General features: G+C 45.1%; 1 protein-coding gene across 1 annotated transcript; it reads right to left on the bottom strand.

Moving 5' to 3' along the window:
* Positions 1-728: 728 nt before the first annotated feature.
* SLC31A1 (solute carrier family 31 (copper transporter), member 1) lies at positions 729-5,025 on the bottom strand. The gene is made up of 4 exons (XM_010289189.1): positions 4,857-5,025; positions 2,441-2,513; positions 1,874-2,042; positions 729-1,203 (listed from the first exon to the last, which is right to left on the bottom strand). The coding sequence occupies exons 1-4, from the start codon at positions 4,968-4,970 to the stop codon at positions 1,002-1,004; spliced, it is 558 nt and encodes a 185-aa protein (XP_010287491.1). The 5' UTR covers positions 4,971-5,025; the 3' UTR covers positions 729-1,001.
* Positions 5,026-19,927: the final 14,902 nt, after the last annotated feature.

A 19,927-nucleotide genomic window follows, 5' to 3' on the forward strand; every position in this document is an offset into this window, starting at 1 on the left:
TTACAGGAACACGGTTGTTTTACTTCCTTCATCTCAATCAAGGAACACCCTCTTCAGACATTTTAACCTTTAGCGTCATGAAATCATTACTTAGCTCTTGCCTCATTTACAAAACTAGTTTTAATAAACCAAAAGTCTAGTTCTAGTTCCATCCAGGTGCAATTCAACATGAAGTAAATGCGGGTTCAATGGCTTATTTTAAAATCTTTCTGCCCTGTAAATAAGCAATTGTTGTCCTGCATCTACTCTGTATAGTTCCATGATTTGGAAGCGAAAGCAGCCAAACCCAAATGTTATCACTTGAAGCTGAGTAAAGCTGCTGGATACATCAAAAGATTAACAACACTCATCATACCCTGATGGGCTTGGAGGACAGACTCATCTAAGACCCTCCTGAAGCACAGGAGTCGCATACTTAGGTCAAAGCACTCCCTTGCCAGGACACACCTAAGCATGTCTGGGGTGCAGCACCTCAGAGGCTGAGTCCTTCTGCAACAGAAGGTGTCATTGGCCCCAAAAGCCACAATACCAGCGAGATCTCCCCTGGCATTATGTATGTATTGAAAAAAAGGTAAAATTAGAATAGCCATTTGCACACGTAGGCTCCATTGGCAACTTTGATCTCTACCTAGTGTTCATAAAACCCTCAGAGATGAGCATTTACAATTTAAAAATAAAAACTTTTTTTTTTTTAAAGAATAGTTTCTACATTTCTGTCAGCCAACTAATTTCAATCACGGCATAATCTAAGAATAAAGCAAATCCTAGCCAAGAATGGCTACCACGGGATCCTCAAGAGTCAACTCTGCTGCCAGCCTGCAGCAAGGGGAGCGGCATACCCCAGCTCCTCACATCCCTGCACCCCAGCTAGGAACTTGTGGTGAATTCCAGTTGATTTTCTTTATATTGTTTCTCTTTCAGTTTAGGAATGATCCAGTCCTCGTGATGGCTGCACTTCAAGAGAGCACTGGGGTGGAGAGGCTTCTGGGCAGCATCTGGGGTTAGTGGCAGTGCTCCGTGATATCCACAACAACGGCTTTTTTCCAACTGAAGAAGAAGTAGCCCATCCCTGCTCCTGCCGCCACAGCTATGCAGAGGTATCCATTGTATGTCATGAAGATCAGCATGAGGAAGTAACTGACCACGACTTGAATGATGTGCAGTACAGTCTGCAGGAGGTGAGGGAAGCTCAGCATCTGCTGTCTGAGAACACAAACCCCACAGAACAGTCAGCATCCATAAGACACAGGCAGGAAAATGCATATCCCCAAAGAGAAAACCTAGCTTTTAGGCCGACAGGATGCCAAAGTGGGCATGAAATGGCAGAGAAGGTAACAAAGCAGGCTGGACATAGACTTCTGCATGCATCTGTCATTTGTAACTGTGTTTTTCCCCCCAGAGCTGACTCTTAACAAAGAAAGCATGGTACTTGCTGGGAGGACAAAACTTGCAGCTGAGAAAGAGACTTCTACAAGCTTATTTTAGCCCCACATTCAATAAGCAGAATGGCTTCTTTTCTGAGTAGAGGCTTTGACTAGGTAGTCAACAGAAGGATCCTAAGTATTTTCTGTGAGGGTCACTGGCTATAACATCCAAATTTTGTTCCTGGAAACTGCACAAATGTGTTCATTACTGCTCTGGGAAAAAAAAACAAGCTTATCTGACTCCTTGCTGCTCTCCTCTTTTTGTCCCCCATCCTAAAGGGTGGCCAAATGACTCAAGCACAGTGTCCTCCAGCGTCAAGGAGTGTCCCAGCCTAGAGTCAATATACTTTACAGAGAGCAATACTGGCTGCATAAAGTTTTTTCTGTCCCAGTTTTCACCTTTGTCAGCTGCTGCAGAAATTTGTCTTAGAATGAGGTGAAATTCTTACCCAACAGTTTTGTGCGTCTCCATCAAGATAGTGCCATTGGGACCTGGCACTGGCATGGAGTTGTAGCGAATACTGACTTGTGATTTACGGAGCAGACACTCTCGGGCAATCTTAAGGCCTTCATAAAACATGGCCAGGAAGAAAACAGCCACAAAAGCACCAGCCATTTCTGATAAAAGAGGAAACATTATTGTATCTGTGCAACAAAAGACGTTTGCTTCAAAACATGTCAGAAGAGTCAGTGTGTGACTCAACAACCACATCACATGCGCAGGCTATGGCCGGGCACTGCGTGCACACATGTACAGACAGTAAATGTGAATTTCATCCATATACTAATTGGAATTTCACCCATGAAGTGATACCAGCAATCACTTTTGCTAATAAGATCAGTCAAATTCTCAGCTATACAAACATCTCCCTTTTTCTTTCACCGCACAGATGCTATTTAAAACAGACTCAACACAATATGACTGCATAATTTTTGGCATAAATAGCAAGGTAATTCCTGAAACATTCATCAGTTGCAAACTTTTTGTTTGGACTGGACAAGACAGTTTTACTAACCTCCAGGAGTATTGATTATAAGTCCAGAAAACAGCAATGGCACATTCTCATAGCTGAAGTGGAAAGTCATTGCCTGCCCAAAACATAAAGAACATCAAGATGAGCCTGAATAGCTCATCCTGAGATGGAGCTCACAACAAGATTTAGCAAAGGTTTTTTGTACTATGACAAGACCTTAGATCAGCTGGTTGCCAGATAGGCTCGAAGAAACTCTTCAGTAAATCTAGTGCAACAGGCACAAGTGAGACATGGCCAAAGATGCTTCAGGTTCCAATTCTAGTGGGCAGCTCTTTCAGGCAAGTGCCCCTGGGCAGAAGGCACTGTCCTTCACAGTGCCTGCCACACGAAAGTGCCTCCTCCTTGCTCTTGGAGCTCCTTTTCTCAGTATCAGAAGTAGGTAGAAATGAGGGTTGTCTCTGTGGAGCTCATCCTTGCCTCCCCATGACTACTCATGGGCTGTGGTACGTGGCACTTTCTTCTCCCACCTTGACCACGCATAAGCTCATATAGATAAGGGCTTGTACAGCTGAATCCTCTGGTCCCATCCTGCACCATGCCAGCAGACTAGTGTCTCCCTACAGAACCTCCTAATATCCTATGGGAAATAGAGGCCTAACCACAGGTACAAGAAGGAGTATTATATATAAAGCAGGACCACAGCTTCCCCTGGGTGAAAATAAAGGCTCCTGAACCTGCATGATGAATGCTGTAGGAAGGGGAGACATCAATGATCCCCCAGCCAGCTGGAGTTCATATAATATTCCTATCCAGGTAAATACAATGCAGTTTAGCATGTCTTGACTGCAGCTGCATACAGTGTTTTCACATGGAAAGTACTCAATAAGCTAGAAGAACTTCTCTTTGAACTCCCCTCATTGCTTAATTAAGGTTATTTGCTGAAGATCAGAATTACAATTAATTTCAGCATCCATTAAGAATCAGGAGACATTCATTACCCCTAGAGCACAAATTACTATAAAACATCTTTTAGAAATTACTTCCATTTCTTTTATGAATTTAACATTTTTACATTTAAAACAAAAACCGCACAAACCAAAGAGCATTACTGCCTAGTTCCATAAACCACAGCTGAAACAGAGACTGTTACTTGGTGCAAGTGAGGAATGGGAATATCCACACATTAAAATGTGTTCGGTCTATTATCTAAGATGCTATACCTATTTACTTCCTTTCCTGACAGTTTTATGTGCAATGTTAATTCAAAGTCTTAATCACAGTTCTCAGTTGCAGGGTAAGGCAGGGTCCTGTAACTACCCACTGAAGATAAAAGCACTTGACACTTGTAAAAAACAGCATTTACATGGAAAGTAACAGGTCACAAAATGCCAAGACTTAGCTGTTAGATTGTATGAAGCGCTTCACAAGGACATCAGTGACAGTGCTGGACTGCAAGTTCCACCACCACTACTGGGCTTTGTACTGGGCCATGTTCACAAAGGGGAAGGCTGTTCTAGTCCTCTCTTCTCCTGCTATGATACTCCTTGCAATGTAAGCAGAAGCAGTGATTCTTGATTCCTTCTTTGGGGCACATAGCTGGCAGGCAAACTTTAGCTGAAGGCTTGCAAAATACACTCCTGAGTATATTCTCATTTGAAATGGAAATGCATGCTCTCTCCCCTCCTTTCAAACTCTAACCGTAGAGAGTCATGTTTTAATAATCTGAAACTCACTCTAAAGGTATTTGGAAAAGGGAGAAAAAGCTGAAAAAGTCCCTAGAACTGGCTACACACAAACACAGATCCTACAGTCATCTCCACAGAAACTCTGGCCAGGATCTCTACAAAGCTTCAGCGATGCCAGCATGCACAAGTCTGAACTTGTTTAAATCAAGGTTAGCTAGAGCAGCAGGATGCAGGACCAACAGCCTTAATGCCAACATGGCAAAGAGTCCTGGTAGCACCTTTCTTCCCAAACAAAGCGCATATTTAAGGTTCAGGAGGAAAAGGGCACTGACGTTGGTCACCTGCAGGTCAGCACAATCCATCATATTAGTGTGCAATCCTCTCAGTGCCGGTTAAGGCTTTTGCTAACAGTAACAGCCTGGAGAACTCCATCCATCTCTGTTTCTTGCAGGAAAATGCTTACTTTGCATTTCTGCCTTTACCTGGCTAAGCAAGCAGACACCAGGCTGGCTGCTAGAAAGGTTTTTGCAAGAAAAGACCATTTTGCCAAAAGATCTCCAGCTCTGAAATAAGTTTCATGTTGCATATCACCTCGTGCCACTCCTTCATTCCAGAAGAGCCACCATGGGGTCTGTGTTTTAACTGGATTGATTCATGCCTTCCAAAGCCAAGTTTAATTTCCAACTCTTAAGAGCATAGTCTTTAAAATGAAAAGTTGCTCTGAACCACAGACAAGGAACAGCTCTCTGGTTAATTATGATTTTTCCACTTACCATCATCATCATGTCAGATCCATGACCATGTCCTGGGGCTGCCGTTGAGTGGTGATGTTCAGGAGGATGCATGGTTGGCAACATGGAGCTGTTCATGTGGTGATCATGAGACATCTTTACGACAGAGATATTCAAAAAGGCACGTAGAAAAGTGAGACCCTGAAAAACAAACTAACAAAAAAAGAAGCGCTTTTCTAAACAGAATATGGTTTCTCTACTGCTACTGCAAGAGAAAATAACTTTGGGCCACTGAGAACTACTGCCTCCGGATAAACTTCTGGAGCATCCTCATGGTCCTGCACTCTGGCTACAGAGAATACACAATGCAGGCAGGACAGTTTAAAGGAGGTGTGTCCCTCTGAGCTTTACATCATCATATTGCTGCACCATCCTAAACATTCTTGCCAGAAAGGCAGCCTAATCTGATTGACATAGCACATGGGGACAAGTGCTCAGCATAAAGGAACATTTCTTATCTGCAAAAGGAAAAAACCCAAGTCTCTTCTCAATCGCAGCCACGCAAGAGGCAAAAATCTCTCAAGCCCCTTTTTAAATTGCATATACTAAAGGATCAGATTACAGTATTTCTCTTAATTGACAGTTATGCATTTTATTGGGAACATGTTTAACAAAGAAATTATGTTAGGTGGTACAAGACCTATTACCAGGCAAAGGTCTGCAATAGCCACAGGCAATCCAATTTCATTTCCATGAGCTTTACATTGTCACATCTTCCCCTCTAATCACATTACACACAGTGAGAGAGACACTCAAAAGGCTGCCAGTCGAAATCCCTAATCTGGTTACTGCAAATCAGGTACGTCTGGACACGCTACATTAAAAATAAAAATACACCTCGTGGTTAGATGTGGACATGGCTTCTGCACTCTGCACCCCAGCACAACTTGGGACACAACCTGGGACAATTTCTGGTGCAAAATTAAAGGTCACCAGGTGGAAACAGCCACAGGAGAGATAACAACCTGGGAATACCAGACAGTCCTGAAACAACAGCATCTGTCAGCGTGACAGTGGCAGGCGAAGACAACCCTAGCGTAGTCCAGGTGAGATACCACTAAAGTAAGTACCAACACTGCTGTACTAGACCCTACCTGGGATACTGTGTAGCCTCCCAGTCTAGTCCAGCGCTCAAGTAAAACCAAGTGAAATAAAAAACAAAGTACAGACACTTTATCCAATTAAAATTTAAAAAAGAGATGAGAGGAGACATACTTCCTTCCAGATAAATCATCAGGAGTGTTTACAGCTTGGACAAAAGAGGTTTTTAAGCTAAAAGACAATTTGGTGTTTGAAGAGATAGGTATGAATATACTTAGATTGGAGAGGGGAAATGAAACTCTAGAAGAGCTTTCCAAACTGAAAGCAGCACTAGCAAACAAAACCCCAGACGGCAACCCTCTGATGGTAGAGCTGGTTCAGTTTGTGACAGTGACCTTATGACACGGCTGTGCAGGCATCGCCCGGTGCCCAGAACGCGACGGCCCGTGCGGCCTCGCAGCGCATCAGCGACAAGGTGTGAACTCAAAAGGCTTCGGAGTTAAATTAAGAAGAGCAATGAGAGAAGTTAAAGATTTGGGGACGATAAGAAGGAAACTAAGTCAGAAGTGCTGGGGAAGAACTCAAGAATTAATACTCCTTGCAAACACTGAAATTAATTAATGCAAGCAAGCACCTGTACGCACCCAAGTCAGCTGGTATAAGCTATATGAGCAATACACAGCAAAGGTATTTTCTGCATTTCTGTGCAGATGAAGTTTGTAGCCGATCTCTTACTGTGAAGTTGTCTAATGCAATAACTCCCCAGAAAGTTAACTTGTAGTATAAACTAATGGCACTGGCTAAAACAGAATGTATTCCCTGTCCATATTTCTGCTAGTATTTTTTAGCTCGCCCTGCCCCTGATTTGTATTTAAATATTAAGACCAGAAAAACAGCTCAGAAAAATGTTCAGGGGGAAGAAAAAAGAGCGAGACTAATGCAAGCAGCAGCTCACCTGACACAGAAAAGCATTACCAAAGGATACCTGCAGAACACACGGTGTGATTTTCATGTAGCATAGCTTTTAAGATTATACTGTTTCAGAGGTTAAATGTTCAAGTGCTAGAATTGAAGTCCCAAAATAAAAACACTTGGGAAAGGAATCCTCTGCTAAGACACACAAACTTCAAATAGTCTTTTGTAGCGGGCAAGGAAGAAGAACAGCCAAAGCGCTTTACACCACGGGATCGAGAGGAAAGAAGTAACCTAAGAACCTCCCCTCTACCCCAGCCAACATCTTTCCTCCTCCCTCTTCTTCTTTCTGTTGACTGATACATTGTTTTTGCTTTGGATGCCACATTCTGGCTAGTGACTACTGTCCAATTTGATTATTTACTCATTTTAGGATTTCATGCTCCTGCCAAACTCTGCAGGTTCCAAGATGCTCCACAGGATCCCTGGCTGTTTACCAGATTAAAAACTCCCTTCGTGGCTGCATTGTGTCCAGTTTCTCATTAATTCACCACCACTGGTCTTCAGAAAGGGAGAAACAGGGGATGTGTTCTCTAGATATTTACAGTGTATTTATCAAACAACAAGGTCAAGTATTGACAAGTGGCTGCATGTGGATGAGCATGCTTGATGCTCACCTGGGTGGTTCCTTCCCACCCTGCCATATCAGTGCTTCAACGCCAAATCCAACCCCCTGCTGCAGTCACCCAACACTGAAAGACATTTTACGAGACCCTGAAAAGGGTGGAATATTAAGTAGCATAAGAGGACATAACCTAGACTGAGCCACATCAGCTGTCTTTTGTGTAACTAAAGGTAACCAACACATGGATAAATTTCTGTTTAAAAATAAATCACTTCCAGTGGAACATCCCAGTACAATCAGTCTCCGAGTTACAACTTAGGAGGTCTCTACCTGTGACTTGGGATAAAAAACAGTATCTAGGGCGGCAGCAGCAACAGGTTAATGGCTGTGTAGTATTTCAAGCTGCCAATCTCTGCTTTGCTTGTGCAAGACTCTTAAGAGACAAGCTGACTGACCATGGAGCCGTGTGTATCACAAAAAGAAAGGCGCTGTTTTTAACAAGCCTGACTCCATACCTGGAGGAAAAAATCCACATACATAAGTTTCTACTATTGCAAATTCTTTAAACAGGTTTAGTTTTGTACAAACCCAGCACTTCAGCAGCCAGTATTTTTGCCTGAATGGGTGATTTGATCTCGACTCCTGCCCGCTCCACATGTTTACACAGAGAGAAAGAGGCACTGGAGTGGATTCCTGAGCACGCCCTGGAGAGGGGAACTGGGACCGTGGCTGCAGCAGGCTCAGGTTATTTCGAAGCATTTGCATGCCTGAAGGGCACAGACCTCATGGTGCACCTGCCTCGACGCCGTGCTGTTACCAGGAATGCACACACACACAAGAATTTGTTTGTACTCTGCAGTAGCCTACCGCATAAGAAAACAAACAGGGTGGGACAGGAGAGAGGAATGAGGAAATTCTCTCCAGGGCTTGTTTCTTTTCTTCTCGGTGGTGCTGTCACCCCAGGTCAGAGAAGCCACAGCCTCCATTTCACGACCCCTCAAACTCTTAAGGAAAACAGCAAGACTCAGAGCTACACACAGGACTTCTCTTACTTTAAGCCATCATCTTGGAGCAGGACCAACCTCAGCACGTAGGTGGGCACTGTTCAGACAGAGGTTTCTACCCCTCAACTGCAATGCCACCTCAGCAGCTCAGCAAACCAAGCTCGTCCAGGGAGATGTGCAGCCAGGACCAGGATCTGACAACAACAAACTGTTAACTCAAGTTCAGCATTAGGACTTACTTTCATCCTCCACCAGCATTTAACCAGTGCTGCCTCATCTCACACATACAAGGAGGCCACATTCACAACTCCAGAGCACAGACAAGGGGAGGAGAAACAGGTATCTTATGCCAGTGCACAACAGAAACAACGGGCAAATGAGCTGAAGCTGGTGAGATGCCAAACACAAAGCAGTCTTCTCAAGCAGGTCTCAGCCCTAACACAACTGCCATTATACGTAACCTCAACAACAGTTTCCCAATCTATTGCTTCTGCCCTGGAAACAGTTAATCCAGAATCCTACCACTCCACAGTAAATCACCGAGTTTTTCCTATGGCAAACAGCCTTCCAGACACCCAAGGGAGATACACCTTTTAAAGCAGAAACACCGGACATGCAGAAACAGGACAGATTATGGGAAGTCCCAGAAAGTACTTTACAAGTCAGCTCAGTCTGAAACACGGTGGGTGAACAGAGCTTCCTTAAAGTCACGTTCAAAAGGAATGAAGCCACTTTCCAAATCAGAAGTCTAACAGGATTAACAACGCAGCCCTAAATCAGTGCCCTTTGGAGCAGTTAAACTCTTCCCTCCAAAACAGCGCCTCATCTTTCCCATGCCAGTTCTGAAAAAGCAAGAAATAAAACTAATTCCACTGGCTCTGCCCAAACGGACCAGAGACTTAAAAAACACCTCTTCAGTCTCCTTTACACTACAAGTAACCTTGTTCAGCAGAGACGGTGCTTGCCGCAGTGGCCCAGCACGCAGCGGCAGCAAGCACGCCAGCTGCACCGCCGGGGCTGGCTCCCACACGGAAACCTCCAGACGTCTGTCTCAACATAGCTGGAGTGATTCTTACCTAGGGTCTCTCCACCAACGCTTCTGGTAGCAGGAACAGGGTCAGGAGGTCCCTCTCTTCTCCTGAAGAAGTAGTGAGAAAGACCTGGTAAGATTTACTAAGATTTAAAATGAAAGCCCCTGAGAGAAATCCAAGGGAAAAAGATTAAAAATAGCAAGTTGGAAAGGCAAAAATCTCTTCCTTGCAGATCACATACATTTCAGTCCTGCATGACACAAAGGAATGCTACATATAAAACACCTAAGTAATGGTAAAGGCAACGAAAAGTTATCAGCGCTCTACTTACAGCAGTTCAGCTGGCAGACTATTTCAGCTCCACTGGCTCTGAGCTTGTGGCCTCAAGCCCAATCCTTTTTTTTTTTTTTTTATTTAAAAAAGAGCTGTAAAAGGCGGTGGGAGGGGAAGCAGGGAGTCTGCAGACACTACAGCACTGTTCACTGGCTCTAGCTGTGGTCTCCACTGAATGGTCTGAGCTAGTCATCGTGCGACTTAAGCACTGCTCCTAGTTTATTCAATTTCCTGGCAAACTTGACAACTTTAACTGCTTCCTTTCCCAGTGGGTGGACTTGCTGGGACTCCTGCAGGATCCCAGGCTTAGCTCCAGAGCTGCTCAGAGGCACAGCTGACCAATTATACCTGTTCGTATTCCAGCAACAGCAGCCAGAGCCCTCCAGGCTCAAGGTGTATAGACACACTTTAAAGTTACGGGTAACAAATATTCTTCAGTAATGTAATACAACATGTTTTACGGATACACACTGTTGCTCTCCAGTGCCAAAATTCCCCTCAGAGCTCTCCCAAAGCAGCTTCGGCAACCCCAGGCAGGAACTCAGGCACACGAGGAGGGACTGTGCGGTGCCCAGCACACCTCTGAATTGCACATCTCTGTGCGCGCACCTTAACTGCTCCTGAAGAAGGAGCTCTTTGTGCTATATTAAGAATTTAAGGGATGTTTGTAAGGTCACAGCAGAACTGTGTGGCTTGGCCTGGTACTGTGTCACCACCTTAGAGACTCAACCAAAAGCCTCCAGCAGAAGTTTAAGGCTCCCCAAAAGCTCAACAGACTAGAAGTGGTTTGAATAAAGAGCAAGAAAGAGAAGGGAACGGCTCAGGAGAGGCGCTCCGATACATTTTGAGGGTTAGGTTGTCAGGCTGCATTAGTTTCTATTTCCTGGGCTTTGTCCATGAGCAGAGAAGCCTGCAAATCGATTCACGCCAGATCAGCGGAGTCAAGCAGAAAACCACCCTGTGTGACAGAGGCACTTTCTCCCCCTCCACCTGTAAGCAGAAGGGGTGCTGCCGAGCCGTTTGTACAGATGGCTTCCAGGAGATCTGGAAGGAAGACGACAGGTACTCTGGAGGATGTCCAGCTTGAGAAGCCAGCGGGTGGAGTGCAGGGAGTGGAGAATGATGGGCAAAAAAAAGAGCCGAGCCAGGCTACACACAACATCTTGAGTTCAGCTTCGAAAGGGACGATGCCTGGGCGGATTGTGACATGCAGAGATGGAAGCAGTCCGCAGGGATGTTAGAAGGGAGACGCTGCCAAGCTGGTAGCATGTAGAGGCCAGCTCTTCAGCAGCTATCATGCACAATACAAGCAGAAGAATTGGCTTTTAAAAATAACCTACAGGTTAGTTTTTCATGAGGGAAGAAAGCCACACGGGAGAACTGATCCTCTGTCATCACCTCCATCAGGGATCCCAGGCTGGAACCATTACAGCACAGTCACAGACGCTGAAGGTGATGGCAGAGAACATGGCACATCAAAAATACCAATGAGCCATGCCCGCGACTGATGGTATTTGCCCAGGCTGAGATAGACCCTTTCTTAAGGCAACCCTGACAAACCCTAGAGGCAGGATATGAGGAGCGAGTGGAGCAAAGCCTCGTGCCACCCATGCAGGGAGGTTTGGGGGTGAAGAGTTCAGCTCAGGTTCTCTGCAGCACAGCCAGATCACACGGTTGGGGCCAGTAATCACACCCTGTGAGTACATGCCCCTTCCTTGGCGTCTGGGGCAACTCATGGTGGGTCTGCAGGTCTTTGCAAAGATCACAAGAGAGTCCTGCCAAGTGGAGTCATCTTGCTGTTTTCTCACACTTATCTGAGCTGCAAACCTCTATCCTTCAGGGCTCCTGGCTGCTACCATTTGCTTATTTTATTCTTACCAAGTCCTTGTGTTTCTTTCCCACATTCCACACTTGTACCAACACACGTTTGTCCCTCTCATTAGAGGGCTGCTCTGCCCCCAAGAGACAGCCTGCACCCTCCATGTGTAACTATCGCATCACACTCCTGGACAGAGCAACAACAACAACAACAAAAGTGGTCCAATTTCAGACTATGGATTCCAGTTGAGATGCTGGCTCACACAAGCTTCCTGGAGTTGCACAACATTATTTGGCAGCTCGGCGCAGTTATATACATTAATCAACTTTTAATTAAAATGAAAGTTAAAAGAACTGGCTAGAGTATCAGCATTGGTTCAACTCTTAAGGTCCCGTCCTTTGCTTTGTACCAAAGCAACACTCAAGGCAAAGCTGGCCGCACTCACTTAGCACAACCCCCATAACTAGAGGGGGGGCCAGAGCTCTTCCTCTCAGCATGGCAACAATCACGTCCCTTTGATGGAGTTTATTTTCACAGCAAACTTGTCTGGTCACCTTCTGTTAGAGACCCTGCTTGATCTGCTTCCCTAGAATGGGATGGTCATTCCTAATCTTCCAGCTTCTGCAAACTCCTCAGGAAATCTCTAAATCTTTGAACAAGAAAAAAAAAAAAAAAAAGGACAGACTGTTCTTTACAGGACAATGCACTGAACTTCATGAAGCAGAGCATCATGCTAGCCTGTGTCATTACTAAAGGGCCCAGTGAAGTGAAAGGCAGCAGAAAACAATCCTGCAGAGCAGAAAACCTAAGACTGTAAGGCTGGTAACATCGGAGGAAAGGCTGAGAAATACTGGCAAGAGATGTGTACAGATGGAGAAAATAATGGTGAGTTAGGTAGGCTGAGCAAGAAGCAGACTCCTCTCCGGACAAGCTTTTTGCTCAGCCATACTGAAACTACAGGAGATGGAAAAGCAATAAATGAAGAACACTCCTGAGGAGCATGGCAAAACTGAGAAGTCCTTGCCAATGTTCTCCTGGCTGTAACCTCATTTCTGCTAGAGAAGCCTGACACGTACAGCCCAGGTTCAAGCACCTGGAACGCACACAAAGCTTTTCATTGAGATCCAAGAGTGATCCTCGGCTGACTCACAAAGGGTCCCAAACTCCATCAAGCTACAACATGGCACTTAGACTACATGATTGTTGTAGGTCCCTTCCAACTTAACTACCCTACCCTACCCTATCCTATCCTACACAGCTCCTTGGTTTGTCTCTTTCTCACAAATTCCAGGTTAGCAATGCAGGGGGGACTACACCAGCACAGGAATCCGTAGAAATTCCCCTCACCTACAAGAGAATCCTGGACACATTCCCACAGAGACTACTGAACGCTAAGTTTTCCTTTGAAAGAGGAACCAATCCGTGAGCCTCCAACTGTTGGGCCAAATCTTGGGGTCACCACCTGCACATGCTCTCCAGGCTGCCCCCCTCTCGGCGGGACATGAGACAATAACACCATCTCTTCAGCACAGCAGCAACAAGCTGCTTCCGACCATCCCCTATACAGCGCTACAAGTGAAAACATTTTTGAAGGTGTACAATAGGCTTTTGGCCTCAGAACCCAGCAGCAGGTACATCTGACTAGATCATGCCGTTGCAAATACAACACAGTCCTTGCCCCGACAAATGCAGAACGGTACGAAGGGCATGATGCTAGGAACGACACTGGAATTGGATCTGGGAGCAGCACAGGGGACAGACTCGCAAACTGCAGCCCAGTGCTCGTCTGTTTTACGGACATGGCCGAGCGCACATCTGTCGCGGAAGCATGGCTCAAGGGAGTTATTTTTGGGCGATGGACAGATGCTGAAGGCTGTCACGAGGATGAGGATGGTTGGTGAACTGGGCGTGCAGGGCTCTTATCACACAAAGGACAAGCAGGCAGGACACAGCACAAAAGTTTTGGAGAAACACATCTCAGAAATGAACTGAAGTATTCTACTACACCAGAAATAACCTGCTACCAACCTGATAAAGCACGAGTACTTTCAACCCGAGTGAGCCCAAATTAACCTGACGTCCCCAGTGGGACACTTTCAAAGGATCTGAGCGTATTCCACCCTTGGCCGCCTTTGACAACCCCAGCCAGAGAGACTATTACAAGCTGAGCAAATCAAAACTGCAGTTCAGGGAACAAAGCACAGCTCGCTTGGCCCAGAGCCACCCACCCACTGACCAGAAGCAGAAGGCCAGGAACAGACATATCAACCACAAGTTGGCTTTTTTTACTGCTAACAAACACCAATAAACATTATAGTCAGTATTCAGAAAGGTGAGATGCTACATCAGCAGACAGTGAACTCCAACAGTGACGAAGGTGGTACCAATTAAAAGGCGATCAGGATCTCTTCAATAGTTCAAAGTTTGCTTGTTGTCAACAACTCCGAGTGTCACAAAACTTTCCCCTTTTTCACATTGCTGCTCCAGCTCCACCAGAATAGCACCCACCTCCAGCTCGCTGGGCACAGAAAACAAGGACATGCAAGTGTCGTATCAGGTGCCAGACCCAGAGTTCTGCAGAAAGCCTTTGCCTTTTCCACTCAGGAGGAGCCACTTGCCAAGCTCGTGATGAGCCCAATTTCTTCCATTCTGTACATGTGCAGTATTTCCCCCCCCACCCCTGTTTTCAGTTCTCTATTTCTTTCACCACTCGCCTTTCAGATCCTGTATTTTCTCTGCACTGTTTGTTGTTCTCCTTTTTGTCCAGCCCAACGAGGCAGTTGTCCCCTTCTTCTGACATCCAAAAGCACAGAAGTTTCTGGAGAGCAGCAGAATTGAGGCACCTCAGAACATGCAAGACCTGAGGAGTGAATGCCAGTCCCACGGCTCCCAAAGCGGAGAAGATGCCATAAAAAAGCTGACTCAAGCACTCATCTGGAGAGAAAAACATGGCAGTAGAGATGCCAAAACTGACAGAGGATGCTACGTTACGATTTTTTTATAAAACGTCCAAGCTAAAGGGCTCCTACAAAAGCGTGTCAGACACCAGAATTCCTCACAGCCAACGCCAGCATGAATCCAGAGCTAGTTCTAACAAGTTTCCATCAAAGGCAGTTCCAAGGAGGCAACTGCAGAGGAACCTCTTCAGCACTCCCTGCGCGCGCCAAAGACTTCTGCAGCAATTATCCTCTGGCAGGACGCTTTACCGTAGCTTCATGTCTCTTCCTCAGATCACCAAGGGTATGAAACAGCAGGACAGTAAGACACACTCATGTCACAAAATTCCCAGTATTCAGCATCCAGGGAGGAGAAACCTGAAGGCCTGCCCTTCCTGCAGGGCCCATGCTGTGTTTAAGCAGAGATAAGGCAGGATGGCTTAGATCGCTGTGGCTTACCAGCCTTGCTGGCACGCCAGGAGAGCCGAGTGCAGCCCGCCCGCCGTGCACAGGGCTCGGTCAGAAACCACCCGAGGACCCGCTCGCTAAAAACCGCTTAGCGCTCACTTGTCTGCTGAGGAGGGCTGCCTAACCCCCTTCTTACCAGCGGAGAGAAATGGGGCGGCACTGAGGAAGAGGAGGCAGAAAAGAAGTGCTACATGACCCATATTTTCCAAGATTACGTAACCTCCTGAATAAATAGATACTTCCTCTACGCTGGTTTCTGCAGAGACCGAGCACAGGAACGGCAACCACGGATCCACGCGGCCAGAGAGCAGGAAACATCCTGCTGCCGCACCGTGTACTGAGGAACCGGTGGGACAGTCCTGAGCCCTGCAATATGCTTCAAAAACTTTTTAACCAAAAAAAACTAGTATTTGGAACTGCATCTTACACAATTTCTGCTTCCTTAGAAAACCCAGGCCTAGTGAAGAATTTCTCTTCCTGTTTTACATGCCCTCAATCAAGAACAGCTTTCAGCACGCATTCTTCTACCGACAACAGACTTTTTTTAAATTAAGGGAGATTTCGCCATCATGCTCACTAATTTATCATCCAGATTCCCGCAGGTTCACGCCACCCGCGGCACTGGTATGTACGAAAAGGAGCCAGCCTGTCTCACACAAAAAGGGTGTCTCTGTCCAGTTCTGTTATGGTTTGTGACCATTCAGTGGCCACACGCAGAAGCATTCAGTCTATGAGGAACGCTAGATATGCCAGGACGCGAGACAGGGTACTACTTGCAAGTTAATACCTGATAAACCATTGCTACGTGGTTTGCTGAAGTGGGAAGGACACACACACCAGGCTAAACAGTATAAACAGCTCTGACCAGATTTATTTTTTTAAATTGGTGCCTTCTAGCCTTAAGCCCTGTGAGACTGTAAAATAATCTCAGGAGACACAAAATGAAACCAGGAGTCAGCAAGTGCATTCCCAAGTCAGCAAGCAAAAGTTTCATCAGCTGCCAAAATGCAATGTGGCTCCATGTGCCCTAAAAGCACACTACCTGGCCGTTAATACTGATGCAAGGTTATAGATGCTACCTAGCAACATCATAAATACCTTTGTCTCATGTAGATAAAACTAATGCTGAGGGTAATAAAATGGATGGCATCAGTTTATTATAGGCCTCATAAAAGGGAGCCTAAAGTCCATCAAGACAGATGATTCTGAAGACTCACAGAAGATTCCCAGATCTTACCCTACTTACCCTTGTTCCCCATGTCACCACAGCAGGACTTGCAGTTAAGATTTTTCAGTCACAGGACTGTTGAGGTTTAGGAGACTTCCTGAGATCACCTAGTTCAACTTCCCTGCTCAAGCAGGCTCGGCTGGAGCAGCTCGCCCAGTCAGCGCCCTATTGCTGCCCGAGCATGACAACTGCACATGTAGTTTGATAACCTGTACAAGTCATGGACTTACTAGTCCTTGCAGAGATGGCGAGGAGCTGCTCTGCGCTCTGGAGAACGAGGACATCATTTATGGACCCAGATACAGATCCTGTAGTTGAACTAAAAAGGTCCTGTTCTTGAATATCCTGCGAATCCTTTGGCAGAGAAATCTTCCCTCCAGTGAACTCGGGCAATGCCCGAGGCACTGCAGTGCAGTGGTAACACAGATAGTTTTAAGTTAATGGATCAGCTGATAACAACCTACCCATTTACACAAACCTGCACATGTGGAAAATAAGCTCATTTTTCCCCTCTGGCTGTTTTTCAACATCATAACCAGACTTAGCCCAGAAAAGGAAACATTTGTAAAAGTACTGAATCGGCTTTGTTTTCAGTACTGAGTGTTTTGAGAATCTGGACAAGAAGAAAACCACCCTCCAGAACTCCTTGTTAATTAAGTGTTAGGAATCTATTCCATACATGATATGAGACATACTGGTTTAAGCAATTCATATACATTCTTCCGCGTCCCGTACTGCCACACACTCATCACAGAGAAACACCTTCATTGTCCATTAGCTTCCACCACATGTGAAAGCTTCCTTGAAGCTTTACTCAGATGCATGTCCTTTTGTGTGCCGACACAGCATTTTAAGGTGGCCACTCAACCATTCACCTTCCCTGGAGCTGCCACATTCCAGCCCGTGCCAGACATTACCACAACAGGCACACGCTGTTGATGTCACCTCCTACGGGAATAAACTGGGATTTCCAACTCCTGCTCTGGCGTGTCATGGTGACCTTTTAAATGTAGGTTTTTCACTAGAGACCCAATAGTTTGCGAGACTGACTTTTACAAAAATACTTAAGTTTTCGCTGCTTGCAGAAGGGAAATGAATGTGTGTTTGTTTCATTTGCATCACTATGACTCCCTCAAAACAAAAGCTTGATCTACTACAGCCAAGAATCAAATTCTTTTGTGCTTCAATTGTTCAAAACACCTGCTGTTTTGAGAAGCCCGAAGCTCTTTCTGAGCAAAATGCAAAGTAGAACATGGGTCATTATCAGCAAAATCCATTCCACCATGTTTTTAATTACATCCAGGAAGTCGATCTCTGTTTCGGCAGATGCTTAAGACCAAAACGTACAGCACCAGAAGCACTTTCCTACTCTTGCTCCATGATCACGGATAACAGCAAGAGGATGGTACATGTGATATACAAATAGCTTCCAGGTAGTAATGCAAATACTTGCAAGAGTTTGGAGAACAAATTCATAGCCCTAGTCCATAGAACAGGGCACCTCTACATTTTCGCTCTTGGAAATGCAAAAACAGAATCCCACCTTCACTCTTTGTCAACTCAGCAAGGTAGAAGATCTCTTGTGACATCAAAAAGAGGGAAACGGCAATCAAAGCCATTCGCTGGGAAGGAACTTGTCTTTGAAAGAGCCTTGGCCTCATGACGAACCTCTAGGGCATGGAAAGCTAGAACGGAGAGCGATCAGCCATTTTTTTATTTTAGTTATGACTGACAATAAACCACTCTGAGAAAAAGCTTCAAACACTGCCTTTTTCATCTAACTTTCAAACCCTTGGCCTGCCACAAAGCTGTTCATCCAAAGCAGAAATGACTCAGAGCTAAAAAAAAAAGCTGAGTACTTACAATTCCAGAGACAGGTTTTCCATCTACTGCCTCCGGGAGAGCAGTCTTCTCCAAACAGGCAACAAGTCTGAGACAGATCAAAGTTTCTAAACTTTCAGATAATGCTGACAAGCAAAACACGTATCATTATCTACATCAAAAGCTAATCATTAACTACTGCTCAGATTTAGCTGTGATCACTTTTACTCTGCTTTAAGCCTATTTATTGCCCAACCTGCAGCCTCTTTCAAACCAGAGCCATTGCTTGCAATATGGTCAGTGGGAAATACTGATACTCAGCTTCTCCTAGCAGTGCAAAATAGGGGTAAGGGCTGAAGCAGCAGGGATTTCTGCTACGTTCTACTCACGGTGAAACCATCCCTCAAAAAATATTGACAATCCCTATTGTTACAGCTAAAGATTTCATCTGACCCAAGATAAATATTTACTGTTTGGGCTATGCAGCCCACTGAAGGCATAAGCCAACCGTGTTAAGACCCAACCAAGCACTGGGATGCTCACATCAAGCTCCAGGTAATAGTGAAAGTAACTCGTGAGTCTTCCTCATGAGATCTTCGCAAAAATGCAAAGAAATTTTAGAACTCCCTGACCAGATTAAATGTGTTGCAGAGATGACTTTCAAACACATTACACAAAACACATTTCAAAGAGGAATTAGTGTTTTGCTTGCTTTTGGATATTGTAACAAAGCAAGCTTGGTTTCCTTTAGTATCTACCCCACAATGAAAAAATGTGACATTTTCAAAGCTATAGGCCAGTTTTTAGGAGCTTGTATGAGTGGTAAAAAATAACAAGGCAGCTATATCATAAATTGTGCAGAAATTCTTCAACAACGCGTACAAGACAAATGCTGTCAGGGTAGCTGGCTCTCTGACCTCTCTGATTGGAAAGCTGGCGTCAGCAATTGCCATGGAAATAAAAATGTGACAGAGGAGAAAAAGCATAAGTAGTATAGCTGTCCTGTGCTCTGCAATACAAGTGCCCTTTTTGTAGGGGTGGTGGTTTCAAGCACGATCAAAAGCAAGAGTCACACAAAAGGGATCAACTGGCAAGCAGTGCGCATGATCCTACTATCGTGATGTACCAGGGCGTTTTACTTAAGGAATTCAGCAAATTAAAGAAAGTCATGCTACTGCCAAAAGTTTTTTTAAACTACTATGTCTTACAAAGAAGCAAAATAGTCAAAGCACATTAGGCTTTACTATCCATATAGCAGGACATCTTATAGCCAAGGACACTACTCTGTGTTTATGCCCTGTATGAAGTGAGCAACACAAAAATGGCTTTACAAGTAAAACCAAACCTGTAGCAGGAACATGAAGGCAGCTGTGAAACTCCCAACTATCTTTCTTTTAAATTGTTTAGGTTTCAATTTGACTGTACCTGTAACATTGTCCTCCAGCATCCTTCAGTCTCACCTGACACCACCTTAAACATTAAGGTTCAGTATGTTCTTGTGAGATAATGTCTTATCCCGAGTTAATGAAGGGCACCAAAGCCAAGCGTATCTTGATTTCTTAAAACTCTCCTGGCAGAGAACTCAGAAATCATGACTCAGTCTCTCATCAAATCCATGAGATCTGGAGCTCAGACAAAACAAGGGGACCATAAAAGAGGCAACTGAGAAAACCACACCAAGTGGGTTGCACTTCACTTCCACAGTATTCCAAGGCTGGGTGTGTTCCTCGGGAGTTTGCGCTTCTACTTCCCTTATCACTTTGATGTACAAGGGCTGACCTACCATGTCGGAAACATGCACGGTATCTCGCTGCCCTCCCATGGAGCGCGACACT

This window comes from Phaethon lepturus, unplaced genomic scaffold (genome assembly GCF_000687285.1).
Source record: "Phaethon lepturus isolate BGI_N335 unplaced genomic scaffold, ASM68728v1 scaffold31510, whole genome shotgun sequence".
NCBI classification, from domain to species: Eukaryota; Metazoa; Chordata; class Aves; order Phaethontiformes; family Phaethontidae; genus Phaethon; species Phaethon lepturus.

Excerpts from the sequence above, each read along its gene's own strand:
- SLC31A1 (XM_010289189.1), bottom strand. The coding sequence starts at position 4,970 with ATGTCTCATGATCACCACATGAACAGCTCCATGTTGCCAACCATGCAT. Across the intron at positions 2,514-4,856 it reads GATCTGACATGATGATGATG|GCAATGACTTTCCACTTCAG; the intron begins GTAAGTGGAAAA and ends TGTTTTGGGCAG. Across the intron at positions 2,043-2,440 it reads TATAATCAATACTCCTGGAG|AAATGGCTGGTGCTTTTGTG; the intron begins GTTAGTAAAACT and ends CTCTTTTATCAG.